This window comes from Lacerta agilis, chromosome 8 (genome assembly GCF_009819535.1).
Source record: "Lacerta agilis isolate rLacAgi1 chromosome 8, rLacAgi1.pri, whole genome shotgun sequence".
Classification (NCBI taxonomy): domain Eukaryota; kingdom Metazoa; phylum Chordata; class Lepidosauria; order Squamata; family Lacertidae; genus Lacerta; species Lacerta agilis.
The window spans coordinates 68,365,258-68,380,187 of record NC_046319.1 but is presented as its reverse complement, the minus strand read 5'-3'; the positions used below and the strand labels follow the sequence as shown (position 1 = coordinate 68,380,187).

Genomic DNA, 14,930 nt, shown 5'->3' with positions numbered 1-14,930 from the left:
GAGAAATCTTACCTTTCCAGAACAGTGCACCAACTGAGCCTTGCCCCCCCCCATGTGAAGCAGATAGCTTCTGAGCTCTCCAAGTTGTTTATTGGGCTCTCGGAGGTTCTCGCAAGATCTTGGATAGCCCCACAAGATCTTCCAGGAGCCTCCCGGAGCCCGGTAAACAATGTGTAAAACTTAAAAGCTCTTTCCACACTGGGAAAACCTAACACAGAGAGATCTTTTAAGCTCTCCACCTTGTGTGCATTTAATTTGTGAAGTTTCAGATAGTTGCCAAACATGTAAAGCTGAAATTGTGCAAGTTAAATGCATGTAAGGTTGCAAGTTACCTGTAGCTCAATATGGTGCTATAATCACATGGTGTTGTAGCATCTGAAATATTGTGTACTCCTCTGATTATATTCTTGTGGGACAGGACAATTGTGATAACGGAAACAAAACTATTAATTAAAGCAATCCTTTAATAATGCTACTTGGCTATATCAAGGATGTGGTATTTCAGGAAGATAAACAAAAGGGGTATTAATCTTTTAATAGCAGCTCACATGCATGACCTAAACATGGAAATAATAATAATAATAATAATAATAATAATAATAATAATAATAATTTATTTATTTATACCCTGCCCATCTGGCTAGGTCAGTGTTTTTCAACCTTTTTTGGGCAAAGGCACACTTGTTTCATGAAAAAAATCACGAGGCACACCACCATTAGATAACAATAATAGCAGTAGTAGTAGTAATAAAAATGATAATTCTTCTCATGTCTGAATTGAGCATGTGAAGATGGCGCACCTTGCCCCGCCCCCACCAGGCTAATAATAATAAATAACAACTATAGTACTAGTCAGGACTCTCCCCCCAGCCACAGGAACTCAGTTCTGGCACCTCTCAGGTGGGCGCCTTCGCCATTATAAGAGAACGAGGGAAGGCGTCCGTGATGAGTTCCAGGCTCCAGCACCTCTTTTTCTAGAAAAATAGCATTGGTAGTACAGTAGTAGTAGCAGTAGTAATAATAATGATGACAACAAATCGCTGAAGCGAGCGTGTCTGAAGCGAGCGTGTGAGGAGAGCGCGCCTTTTCTCCCGCTCCCCCGGCGGCGGGACCCTCGGCTCTGCCAGCCCTGCAGGCGGCGGTGGCGGCGCTTCGTCCCTGTCCTGCTCACCTGGCAGGCCGTCACCTCCCTGTCGTCGTGCAAGGCGACCGGCGGAGCCTGCCCGAGGCAGCAGAGATAGAAGGTGGTGTCGTAGCGGCGGCTGCCTCGCCCCGCACGGCCCACGGGGGTCAGCCAGTTGCTCCACTCGCGCAGTGCCCAGATGTTGGGCACCCGCAGCCGCCACTCAGCCAGTTCCGAGGACGGCGGGAGGCGCTCGGCTGGCAGCAGGCGGGCGGGCCCGCGGTGGTAGCGGCGGCGGCATCAGCCACCGGGCCGGGCAGTACCAAGAGGACTCCGGCTTCTTTGAAGGCCTCGCGGATGGCGCAGAGGCGGAAGGCCACGTCTCCCGGCAGTGGCGAGCCCAGCTCCGGGCGCTCGGCGGTGAAGAGCGCCGCCCTCGGGCACTCGCCCCGCCCCGCACCGAGCCCAGTCCGCAGCGCGGCCCGCCTGGCAGCAGCTGCAGCCAGTCGGACAAGAAGTCGGCCGCGTCCGCCACGCCGCCCGCGAAGACGTGAGCACTGGGCAGGAAGGCGCCCGCAGCCGCCGTGGGCCGAGGGGGAGACGCGCCCAGCCCACCTGCCGCTAGCAGCAGCGTCGCCACCTCCCGCCAGTGCCGCAACCGCCAGCCCATGTTTTCATCACGGCACACCAGGCAACATCTCGCGGCACACTAGTGTGCCGCGGAACAGTGGTTGAAAAACACTGGGCTAGGTTTCCCCAGCCACTCTGGACGGCTCCCAACAAAGCATTTTATGCAGCTCTCTACACAAACTATTGCAAGCAAAGTGACTTCTAAGCATCTGAATTAGAAACCTGGATGATTAAATTTTGGGATTTAATAGAGATGGCAAAATGTAAAGATATAATTAGGGCCAGGAAAGGGAGGCAAAGAGATAATTGCTTTATTGAAAAATTGAGGGTTTTTAAAAAAAACGTCATATGGGAATGAAGATGACTTGAACCCTGAAATGTTCAACACTCTGCTATGAACACCAGGCCTTAACAGATTAATAATTGCTGCCTCTTTTATCTGCTAAAGCTTGGTGTTCATAGCAGACTGTTAACTGACCTGAGAAAAGACACACTGCAGAGTTGCACTTTGTAAATGCTTGACTGCAAGGATGAAGAACTGGTGAAGTCCAGATGCTATTGGACTGCCACTATCATCCCTGAATATTGGCTGTGCTGCCTGGGGCTGATCACTATTACTTATTGTTTATTCAATTTATATACTGCCCTTCATCTGCATATCACAGGGTGCCTTACAGCATGAAAATACAATACAAAACAAATCAACCAATAACACCCTCCCTCCCACAACCCCATGTAAAATAACATAGATTGTTTAATCAGCCCAAGGCCTTCTCAGAGAGAAACATTTTCTCCTGGCACCTAAAGTTATGTAATGAAGGTGCCAGTCAAGCCTCCTTGGGGAGAAAGCATTCCACAAGCTCATAGCTGTCAACTTTCGGCTTTGAAAATAAGGGATCAGAAGCAAAAGTGGGCGGAGCCTGGCCGGAGTGACGAAAGAGAAGGGGTGGGGCGAAGCCGCCTCACTATCTGGCAGGAAGGGTTGCACGGGCTCCTCCCCCCTGCTGTTGTTAGTGGCACACTATCTGGCAGTGCCCCTCTCTTACCCTCATTGATTCTCCCGCGCCTGCCCTCTCCTAAGCCGAGAGGCGCCGCCAACGTCAGTCCAAGTTTGAATGCTCCCCACCCCCATCTCCCCCCTTGTGGAGGGAGAGGAGCGTGGCCGGGGAACCCTGGAGCGGCGAGAGCCCCGGATCGCAGTCCATCTCAGTGCAGAGCGGGATTGGGGGGCTTGCGATGTGTGCAGCGCTCCGCGCCGCCCTTCCTTCTAACACCCCCACCGGCAGCAGCAGCAGAATGGGGGGTGTCGCTTCATTTTCCCAAGCAGGGGCGGATCAATCATTCACAGTAGCAGCAGCAGCGAAGCGGGAGGAGAAAGAGGAGGAGGAGTGTGGTAACCACGTCGATAGCAGCAGAGCCCCCTCGCGCCCCTCTCTGCAGCAGTGGGGCCACAGCGAAACAAGCTGTTGAGTGGGGGGGCACGTTTCTCAGGGCGCTGCCCCCGCCAGAGCCAGGCGGAAGGCTGCGGTCTGAAGGACGCGCGCGAGACCCCGCCACGCACACACCCCACTCCCCACACCGCCACCCTCGAGCCACACACAGTCTTCCTCTTGCCCGGCGAGCGCCCACCCGCTCCTGCACGGCGGGCCTGAGGCGACCCTCGTTTGCCCAGCGCCAGCAGCTCGGGCTCGGGAGCTCCCGCCTGTGCCAGGCTCCGGCTTGGTGTGACGCGGCGCGGTGGCAGCGCCTGCCGCTACAGTGACGGGACAGGAGCCCCGGCGACAAGAGCGGCAGAGGCGGTGGCGGCTCCTCCCGGGACAGTGTGAGGAGGCAACCGCGCGCGGCGCTTGCCTGGCAGCCTGCCAACTTCTCTCCCCACCCCCGGCGGCTCTCGGAGCACGCGCTCCACCGGGAACCTCCACCTCCTCCTCCTCCTGCTGCTCGTGCTCCTCCCCCCCTCACCTCAGCAATGTCCGCGAGGGGCAGCAGCAACGGCAAGCAAGAGCAAGGCGGCACACAGCACGCGAGCGGCAGCAGCAACCCATTTTCTCACACAACCCGGGAATATACGGGTTTTTGAGTCATCCGGGACAGCAGCGGGAAACAATTTTAAAAATGGGAGAATCCCGGCCAATACGTGATACTTGACAGCCATGCAAACTGGAAGCCACTGCAGAAAAGGCCCTTTCTCGTGTTGCCACCCTCTGGACCTCTCATGGAGGAGGTGGACGATGATAAGGGGCCTCAGGTGATGATCACAGGGTCTGGGAGCTTAACATCATCAGCCACTGAAGAGGAAGGGCATCTTTTCCCCCACAACAAACAGGATATTGGGCTCTGTGCCAGATATCTATCACCGTGCACTGTATGCTTTTGTCAAGGGGAATCTGCCAGGCTCTGCACAAGTTACTGTTCTGTCAACATCTCTAATTGCCCCACAGAGGTCACACCCACACCATGCATCTGTAGTACTCTTATACTACTATTAGTTATGGCCACTGGCGGAGGAAGAGGAGGGGGAGTGCACTGCCCCTGGCACCACGATACCGGTGGGGTGCCATCGTAGCTGCCCCCCGTGCTACGCGCCACGTCCCGACAGGCAACGCACAATGCCTCCAGGACATGTGCCACGCCCCTGCGAGTGACACACCATGCCCCCAGGATGCGACCACTCCCCTGCAGGCGGTATGCCACGCCCCCAGGACATGCGTCATGCCCCCTGGGATGCAGGCCAGCCACGCCCCCCCACCTGCTCTCTGCCCCCGGTGCCGGAGCATGAAGCTCCACCACTGGTTATGGCTTCCCCCAAGGAATCCTGGGAACTGTCATTTATGTATTCTAAGAGTGCTGGGCAGGGGTAGATTTAGCTTTGATGAGGCCCTAAGCTACTGAAGGTAATGGGGCCCTTTATATTTCCAGCTGTCCTTTGTCAACAACAAATTGTTGCTATTTTTGTGTTGAATATATGTTATATGGTAATTTATGGACCTAATAGGTATCTAAAGCCACTTGCACATAACAAAATATGTATTTTATCAAATGTACATCCAGGTATTTTTTCCTTTAATTTTTTTTTGGGGGGCCCAAGTGAGTGGGGCCCTATGCTATAGCTTGTTTAGCTTATATGTAAATCTGGCACTGGTGCTGGGACTTGTACCTCTGTGTGACGTAAGGGACAGTTCAACTGTTCTTTGGGAGAGGGTTGTGACCACGTACAAAACTGCAAGCAGTGTCTACCTTGATGGGTCAACCTGCAAGTTCATGGTTAATTCCAAACTCACCACATAAGAGTGCCAACCAGGTCCAAAGCAGTAGCTGTTTCCTTGCCATGGCTACAAGACAGCAAAATAAAGTAGTTCAGATATTATGATTCAGGGTATAATTCAGTCCCCACCAACCCACCCTGGCTCTGATCATCTACAACTTCCCTCTGGTTCAAACATGTCCTTTTACCTAACACTGGTAAACTCCATTCCCCAAAGCTCTTGGCAGTAAAGAAATGTGTATTTGTGTATGTCAGTTTGCATTTCTTGGTATAGAAAGTATTGATCTGATGTGTAGAGATCTTTCCTATTCTAATTAATTCAAATTAATTCAAAAGGGAAGTTTTTATTTTATTTTATTTTTTATTTTTAAAAATAGCTTTATTTAATTTCAGACTTCTAAAATACAACCATATCAAATCAAACAAAATAGAAACAAACAAACAAACAAACCCCCTAAGAAACATATAATCTAGACATTATAATCCACAAAAAATAATATTTGAAAAAACAAAACATACAGAAAAAAGCAAAGAATTATAAATAACAATTAAAAATTGACTTCCAATTGTCTGTATATCACTTCCCTTAATAATGAAACAAAACTTGCTATACCTTATACAATGATTGTAAAATATATAACTAAATAAATAGCTCACATTTTCATATAAATCTCCCCACATATATCTCAATCTAAGCAAATCACCAAATCCGTTCTTATACCTTTTTTTTTCAGATAGTCTTCCACATATTTCCACTCAGCCTTATATCTTTGTTTGGATATATTTCGAATTGCTGCCGTCATCTTAGCCAAATTCATGAATTCCACTAATTTAATCAACCATTCTTGAATTGTCGGAATTTTCTCCCCTTTCCAATTTTGGGCTATAAGTAACCTGGCTGCTGCGCACACATACAAAAGAATATTTTTCCTATCCTCTGGAATATTTTCAGGAGTTATACTTAATAAGAAGACCTCTGGTTTTTTCCCCAAACGTGCACTTAAGCATCTTCTTTAATCTTTCGTATATTTCACTCCAAAAACCAAAAATCTTTGAACATTTCCACCAGCAATGAAAATAACTGCCTATTTTTTCATGGCACTTCCAACAATCCATCGATTGCGTCTTAGAAATTTTGCTATTTTCTCTGGGGTTAAGTGCCATCTATAAACTAATTTCATCATATTCTCCTTAATTCCAGTACAGGCTGTAAATCTCATATTAACTTTCCATAACTTATCCCATTGCGCTCTGTAGATTGGTCTTCCTAAATCCTGGGCCCATTTTGTCATCACCCAATGGGATCAATAATCAATTTGAAAAATAAATTACAAAATTATGGGGAATTATCAGGATTTAAATTTAATGTTAAAAAAACAAAAATAATTACCAAAAATATAAGAAAGAATGAATCAATTAAATTAGAATCAGTTGCGGAATGGGAGATAGTTAACAAAACAAAATATTTAGGTATTGTGGTGACTGCAAACAATATAAATTTATTCGACAATAGGAGCTTCCGGTTTGGTGCCGGTCAATGGCGGACGGGAGTCTGACGGCTCCGTCCTCCGGTAGGCTTTAGGGATTACCGTGCCTGCGCCACGGGTCCCTTAAAGCCACGGGAAGAGCGTCCCGTGGACTGCCAGCTTCGTGGGTCCCAGACGTGCCGTCTCCGCTCCTGATTGACCCTCGTAAGGGGGAAAATCAGGCGAGCGAAGCTCCGGCACGGGACTGAAGAAGCGACTGCCTTTGGAGGATCAAAGCAGCGATCCCGCCAGACTCGAGCACCCAGCACTTCCGACATAGAAACTTCCAAAGAAACTCTGTAAGTAAAAGTTTTGGACTGTTTGACAAGTTTGGAGAACACTGCTTGCAGAGGAAACTGTAAAAGGAAGCCTGTTCCCTTTGAACTGTTTGCGCGAGCTTGGTAGCGCTAAAAGATCAAAGCCGCGGCTAACGGGAAAGTTTTGCGAACTCTGCCAAACTTTTAAAAAGTTGATTAAAAGTTGTTTAAAGGAGGTTTTAAGACTTAAAAACAGTTGATATGGCAAAAGAAGACGCCCCTCACCCTCTGGATTAGGATTCCGGGTCAGTAGCGGGCTGCAATACATTGTTGCCATTTTTTCTTTGTTGGTGTTTCAGTGACTGTTTACCAGTGGAGACATTCTGACTTTTTTGTAACCAGATACAAGCTACTTTACGGATTTGGTGGTAACACTGCAAGCTAGAAACTGTTACTGGCTTGGGCTATTTAAAATAAACCCTTCTTGGCTTTAAGGAATTTACTATTTTGAAAAATTTGAACTCTTTGCCTAAAACTTGGATTTTTGGGACTGGTGTGGGCTCCTGGCTCAGCAGGCTCTTTGTTCTCAGAAGCAAGCTGCTGGCCACCTGGTGTTTACTTTTGGGGATTGTTGGTCTTCTGCTGTGAATGTCTGAGATTGTTACCACAGCAACTGGAGTGACCTTGAGATTACAATTGCAGAGCCCACAGGAGATGGACACTAGATCTAAAACAGCTGGCTCTAGCTCTGCACAAAAAAGAGGCTCTGTTTCCCTAACTCTTCAGGAACAAATGGAGAAATTGGTTGCTAGTGTGGCAGAAATTGCAGCAGGATTGAAAAGTGTTACTGAAGGGTTGAAGCAAACACAAGATCAAGTTTCATCAGGAAATACAGCAGTGAACTCTGCAATAGAAAAACTCCAAGTTGATATAAAAGCTGATATTAAAAGTTCCACGCAGACCCTGGAAAAATCAATTGGGCAAATTGAGGAGAACGTAAGGAAGAACAGAGAAGAAATTAATAGAATTGGGCAGGAGGTGACTACTCTGAAAAAGGATTCTGAGGAAATTAAAGTGGTCAGAGAAAAAATAAAAAAGGTGGAGGAAAAATTGGACAATTTAGATTTGGAGCAGATAGAGAACATTGGAACAAGACAGAGAACTGTTGAAGAGTCTCTTGCTTTTCTGCAACTCCATCAGAGAGAGGGAAACATCCGTCTAAGGGGTCTTCCAGAATTGGAAGGGGAAGACCTAAAAGCGTATATTGTGGAGCAATTTTCAACATACTGGGAGCTAGAAGAGGTAAACGTCTCAGCGCGCATAGTGAAGGCCTTCAGATTCGGACCAAGAGGTTCCAGAGGAAAGAAAAGCAACAAAACAGTCAGTGACTGTTTGATTGTGTTACACGATCGACACGATAGGGACTTCTTTCTGGACTTGCATTATAGAAACAACCTGGTGGTACAGCAGAATAAAGTAATTTTTTATAAGGACATCCCCAGATTTTTCCTGGACAAAAGAGTTCCCTACAACGATTTGGTGACTGAGCTAAGAAAAAGAAAAATCCCCTTCAGTTGGGAATTTCCAGAAGGTCTTGCATTTACGTTTGAAGGGAAAAAGATAAGAATAAGGTCCTTGGTGGAAAAGCAAAAGTTTTTGGATAAGCATCTGGAACAATTCAAAGGTACCCCACTTGATCCAGCACAACTCTACAGGTTTCCAGAAGTGTTTCCACCACCGCCAGGACTACCAGGACCAAGCCAGGATCCAGAGAAAGATAAAAAAGGAGAAGCAACTGGAGGAGAAGAATAAAAGAAAGGAAAATGGCGCTCAAGTTAATGACTTGGAATGTCCGGGGATTGAATCAGAGACCAAAGAGACGCAGAGTGTTTTACAGCATAGAAAAGAAGAATTTGGATATAATATGTTTACAGGAAACCCACATAGCCCGACGTCACAGAAGATTACTACAGAACAAAAAATTAGGCCAAGAGTTTATATCATCGGACAAGGTCAAGAAGAGAGGAGTAGTGATATATGCAAAGGAGAAATATAGCCCAAGACAGCTTTTTAAAGATGAAGAAGGGAGATACATCGCAATTGAAATTAATGTACAAGGCGAAAAAAATTTAATTCTGGGACTTTATGCACCAAATGACGGAAAGTCGATTTTTTATAAAAAAATACATGACTTGCTGATGGACTATTTGGATTTCAAGGTAGTTTGCCTTGGAGATTTCAATGGTGCAGTTTCCACATTAATGGACAGATCTCAAAGAACAAAATTAACGAATGATGGGAAACTCCCAAGGACTTTTTTTGAAATGGTAGACAATTTGAATTTGGTGGATTCTTGGAGATTAAAAAACCCTACAGACACAGAGGCAACGTATTTTAGTGAATCTCAGCAGTCATGGTCGAGGATAGACTACATCTGGATCTCGAATGAATTGGCTCCAAAAATACAAAAGGCAGAAATTGGTCCCAAAACAATTTCAGACCACAATCCGGTACAGTTAAATTTAAAAATGATTTCCAAGGATTCCTTCAGATGGAGAATGGATGACGCTTTGATGAGAGACACCAAGCTAGTAGAAAGAGCGGTGAAAAAGATGAAAGAATATTTTCAAATAAATTGGAGCTCCGAAGTGGAGAAAAGAACTGCCTGGGATGCAAGTAAAGCGGTAATGAGAGGATTCCTCATTAGTGAAAAAGCAAAAAAAAAGAAACAACAAAATGCAGAAATGGAGAGACTGTTAAAATTAATCAAAGAAAAGGAAAAAGAATTAAGAGGACATCCCAGATGTGTTAAAATTCAAAAAGAAATTAAATACTTGCAATCCCAATATGCGAATATAATGAATCAGGACATTGAATGGAAGGTGAAAATGATGAAACAAAGAACATTCGAATCTGCCAATAAGTGTGGAAAATTACTAGCTTGGCAATTAAAGAAAAGACAAAAGGCAAATGTCATCAGTAACTTGGTAGTAAATGGAAAGAATGTGGAGAAACCGGAGGAAATCAGATGGTGTTTTCAAAGATTCTACAAGCAACTGTACAAGGAGGAGAAGACAGATGAAGCAGAGATCGACCGATTTCTGGAAAAGAATGGATTGCAAAAAGTCCCAGAGGAAAAACTAACAACTCTCAACCACCCAATATCGACACAAGAGATAGAAGATGCAATAAATAATATGCAATTGGGGAAGGCTCCAGGACCGGATGGATTAACAGCAAAATATTATAAAACATTGAAAGATTGGCTTTTGCAGCCGTTAAGAGAAATTTGTAACAAAATACTAGAAGGAGATAGGGCACCAGAGACGTGGAAAGAAGCCTTTATCACACTGATTCCAAAACCAGATACTGATAAGACTCAAATGAAAAATTATCGCCCAATATCCCTTTTGAACGTGGATTATAAAATTTTCGCAAATGTTTTGGCTACAAGGTTGAAAAGAGTGTTGAAAGACTATATACATAGAGACCAAGCAGGTTTCTTGCCAGGAAGACAAATTAGTAATAATACGAGAATTATTGTGGACATTTTAGAAAAACTGGAAAGAGACATAAATACAGATGCGGCACTATTATTTGTTGATGCAGAGAAAGCTTTTGATAAAGTATCTTGGACATTCATGAAAAAGAATTTGGAAAAGATGGGAGTTGGAGAAAATTTTTTGAATGGCATTAAGGTCATTTATACAGAACAAAGAGCAAAAGTAATAATAAACAGTGTGATATCGGAGGAGTTCGAAGTCGAGAAGGGAACAAGACAAGGGTGCCCTATCTCCCCTTTACTTTTTATTACGGTCCTGGAAGTCCTCCTAAATATGATACGAAAGGACAAACAGATAAAAGGAATTCGTGTGGGAGAGAAAGAATACAAACTACGAGCCTTCGCAGACGATCTGATGTTATCCCTGCAGGAACCGGAAAGCAGTGTCCCCAGAGCCTTGGAATTAATTGAACAATTTGGACTTGTAGCTGGTTTCAAATTAAATAAGCAGAAAACCAAAGTTTTAGGTAAAAACTTGAGTGCAGAACAAATCCAAAGAATACAAGAAGGTACTGGCCTCAATTTTGTCAAAACAGTAAAATATCTAGGTATCAATCTCACAACTAAGAATTTGAACCTGTACAAGGACAATTACGAAAAATTGTGGATGGAGATAAAGAAAGACATGGAAATATGGACAAGATTAAAGTTGTCGTTAATGGGAAGAATAGCTGTCATAAAAATGAATGTCCTACCAAGGATGCTGTTTTTATTCCAAGCCATACCAATTTTGGATAAACTGGATTGCTTTAAGAAATGGCAAAAGGACTTATCAAAGTTTATATGGCAGGGCAAAAAGCCTAGAATCAAGTTTAAGATTTTAACAGACTCTAAAGAGAGAGGAGGCTTTGCCCTGCCGGATTTAAGACTTTACTTTGAAGCAGCGGCCTTTTGCTGGTTAAAGGATTGGTTTAAACTAGAGAATGTTGATGTGTTGGACTTTGAAGGTCATGACAATATGTTCGGTTGGCATGCATACCTTTGGTATGACAAGGTTAAGATCCACAGAACTTTTAAGACTCATATAGTTAGAAAATCCTTGTATCAGGTTTGGATTAGATATAAAGACTTGTTAGAGAGAAAGACTCCTAGATGGATATCTCCAGTGGAGGCCAAGGCCTATAAGAGACCGAACATGTCTGCAAACTGGTTAAGATATATGGACATATTGCAGCAGGAAGGGGACTCTTTTAAGCTAAAAGGCTATGATCAGGTTAAAAGTCAGGTCCCTGATTGGCTGCATTATTATCAGGTGTATGAAACATTTAAAATGGACAAAAAGGTTGGTTTTCAAGTAGAAAAATCAAAACTGGAAACAGAACTGATAGAATCGAACTTTAAGAACCTTTCCAAAATGTATAATCTTCTGCTAGAGTGGCATACGAAAGATGAACTGGTTAAATCGTCAATGATAGATTGGGCGAAGGATGTAGGACATAATATTATGATGGATGACTGGGAGAGATTGTGGCAGAAAGGTATCAAATTTACTGCTTGTCATAGTTTAAGAGAAAACATAATGAAAATGGTATATAGATGGTATTTGACACCAGTTAAGATAGCTAAGATGAATACCAAAATGTCAGATGTATGTTGGAAATGCAAACATGCGAAAGGTACCTTTTTTCATATGTGGTGGTTGTGTCCAGCGGTAAATGCTTTCTGGGATAAGATTTATAATGAACTTAAGAAGGTAATGAAAGTTACCTTTCGTAAGAAACCAGAGGCATTTCTTCTGAGCATAACCAATGAAGAGATACCCAGTCAGGATAGAGTGTTTTTTATGTACGCCACAACAGCAGCTAGAATCTTATTGGCAAGAACATGGAAAGGGGAAGAGATACCAACGGTGGAAGAATGGCAGATGAAGATGATGGAATACATGGAACTCGCAGAACTGACCGCCAGAATCCGGGACCAGAGGGAGGAGAAGGCGTCACAGGATTGGAAAAAATTCAAAGACTATTTAGTTAAATCAGTTAAACTGAATATTTGAGCAGAATCAAATGGAGGATCGGCTTTAGTAGGTTTGAGTTAGACAATATTGTTAAGATGAAATTTTTGTGCAAATGATTTATCTGTTAGAAATGTGTTAAGATGTTAAGAAGCCATCTATGGTGAGATGGGCTCAAGACATCGGGCGGCCAATAATGATGGAGGAATGGGAACATCTGTGGAGGGTCACCATGAATTTTACAAACTCAAGTAGGATAAAAGAAAATATGATGAAAGCGCAACATAGATGGTACCTTACTCCTTCAAGACTGGCGAAAATCTACAAAGGTTCTAGTTGTGTGTGTTGGAGATGTGGGGGTGACAATGGAGATTTATATCATATGTGGTGGGTCTGCCAAAAAATTAAAAAGTTTTGGGGTTCGATATATGAAGAGATAAAAAAAATGCTTGGAATTACTTTTCCAAAAAAACCTGAATCCTTCCTACTGAGTATTGTGAATACTGGAATTCCTGTGAAACTGAGAGAGGTGTTTCTCTATGCTACGGCGGCCGCAAGAATCCAAATCGCTAAAAAATGGAAAGAGCAAGAACCACCTTTAGTGAGTGAATGGCAAAGCGAGTTACAAGAACTCGCCGAAATGGCTCAGTTGACCAATAACCTGAGAGGGGGATCTAGGCAAAAGTTCCAAGAAAAATGGGGTACTTACATAAAGTATGTACAAAAATACACTAGAGGACAAATAGCTATGCTAGCCTTTCAATAGTCTTGGAAGATAAATAGAGGAAATCAACAGAATAACAAGGTACCGGTAGACATTATAGCGAAATGATGATGAAATGAGGACATGCAGACCTGTCGACTTACGCTTATAAGTAAGACCTGATTATATGTTTGGGTGGACAGGAAGTCAATGGGGGTGGTGGTGGGGTTTTCTTTTTTCCCTTTTTTTTTTTTTCTCTTTCTTTTGTATATAAGTTTTTTTTTGTTTTGTTTTGGTTTTGTTTTTGTTTTTTTTTTGTTCTGTTTTTTCCTTCGGATTTGTGCGCAGATACAAATCTAAAGAGTAAGGAGAATTTGAATAAATAACTCAATAAGATGTTAACAAAACACGACAACAGCCTTATGTTTAAAATCTTTATTTTTATTTGTATCTGGAATGATGTATCTTATTTGTATTTTGAATATTTACTGTATATATTTGTAAAATATTGTATAAGTAATTAATAAATGATTTTTATTATTAAAAAAAAAAAAAAAAAAGAAATGTGTTAAGATGTGAGGTTAAGGTAAGATTTATAATTGATTAAGTAATTGATTAAGTAAAGTTAAGCATATTAAAAATGTGGGCAAATGTTAATGGAATAAGATACAAAGCTACCTAGAAGATATATATGATTTCGAAGACAGTGGAGGGAATGGGGGAAGTCCCCAAAATAGAGAAGATAGTAACAAGAAAAGTAAGAATATAAGTGTTAGTTTAAGGTTTGTATGGGTTTTTTCTTTTTATTGTTATTGTTTAATTGTGTTTATGTATTGTGTTTGTATAGTGTTAATGTTGGTGTTTATGCTATGTTTTTCTCTTGTCTTAATGGAAAATAATAAAAATCTTATATAAAAAAATAAATTTATTCGACAATAATTATTCAAAAATTTGGAAAGAAATCAAAGGGGAACTAGAACGATGGAAAGGATTAAATTTATCATTTTCGGGGAGAATAGCGGCGATAGAGATGTTGGTCTTGCCCAAAAGGGAAGTTTTTAATGTGTGACATTTTAATGTATTTTTAATCTTTGTTGGAAGCCGCCCAGAGTGGCTGGGGAAACCCAGCCAGATGGGCGGGGTACAAAAAATAAATTATTATTATTATTATTATTATTATTATTATTATTATTATTATTATTATTATTATTATTATTATAAAAGGGTTCTGGAAGCTTCTGTGTGTGAAAGAAACTGGTGCAAGCTGGAAGTTTCTTTCTGACACGTAAGTTTCTATTCTGTCTAGAAACAAGCAGAAGGTTCATGATGTTTGAATTATTCCTTCAGATAAGCTGAGTACAGCTGGCTTAAACTGGTTCTCTTATCTCTTTGTGTCAAGGTCATGCTGACTTAATAGGCCAGAAGGAGCCTAGGACGGGTTTCACTTTCTATCTCTCTTTCCTTCTGGTGTGGTGTTCTGTATATAGTATGCTTAGTGTTACAGTTTTAGTCTTACTACAGTAATACCTCCACGAATGTCCGCCTTGTCTAACATCCATTCCGGTGAACGTCCGTAGGAAACCCAGAAGTACCGGAACGATTGTGGTCAGATGAGACCAAAATTGAGCTCTTTGGCATCAACTCAACTCACCGTGTTTGGAGGAGGAGGAATACTGCCTACAACCCCAAGAACACCATCCCCATCATCAAACATGGAGGGGGACATATTATGCTTTGGGGGTGTTTTTCTGCTACGGGGACAGGACACCTTCACCGCATCGAAGGGACGATGGATGGGGCCATGTATCATCAAATCTTGGGTGAGCACCTCCTTCCCTCTGCCAGGGCATTGAAAATGGGTCAAGGATGGGTATTCCAGCATGACAATGACCCAAAACACACGGCCAAGG

At 43.1% G+C, this 14,930-nt stretch overlaps 1 protein-coding gene across 1 annotated transcript in view; it reads right to left on the bottom strand.

Annotated features, from left to right (window-relative positions):
- The window catches only part of LOC117051985 (IgGFc-binding protein-like), a 35,371-nt gene extending 30,355 nt beyond the window's left edge, over nucleotides 1-5,016 (bottom strand). The window contains exons 1-4 of the mRNA XM_033158712.1: nucleotides 4,991-5,016; nucleotides 4,301-4,388; nucleotides 3,333-3,506; nucleotides 1,172-1,219 (exon numbers count right to left, since the gene is read on the bottom strand). Coding sequence (XP_033014603.1) covers nucleotides 1,172-1,219; nucleotides 3,333-3,506; nucleotides 4,301-4,388; nucleotides 4,991-5,016 — 336 coding nt within the window. The remainder of the gene's footprint in view (nucleotides 1-1,171; nucleotides 1,220-3,332; nucleotides 3,507-4,300; nucleotides 4,389-4,990) is intronic.
- Nucleotides 5,017-14,930: the final 9,914 nt, after the last annotated feature.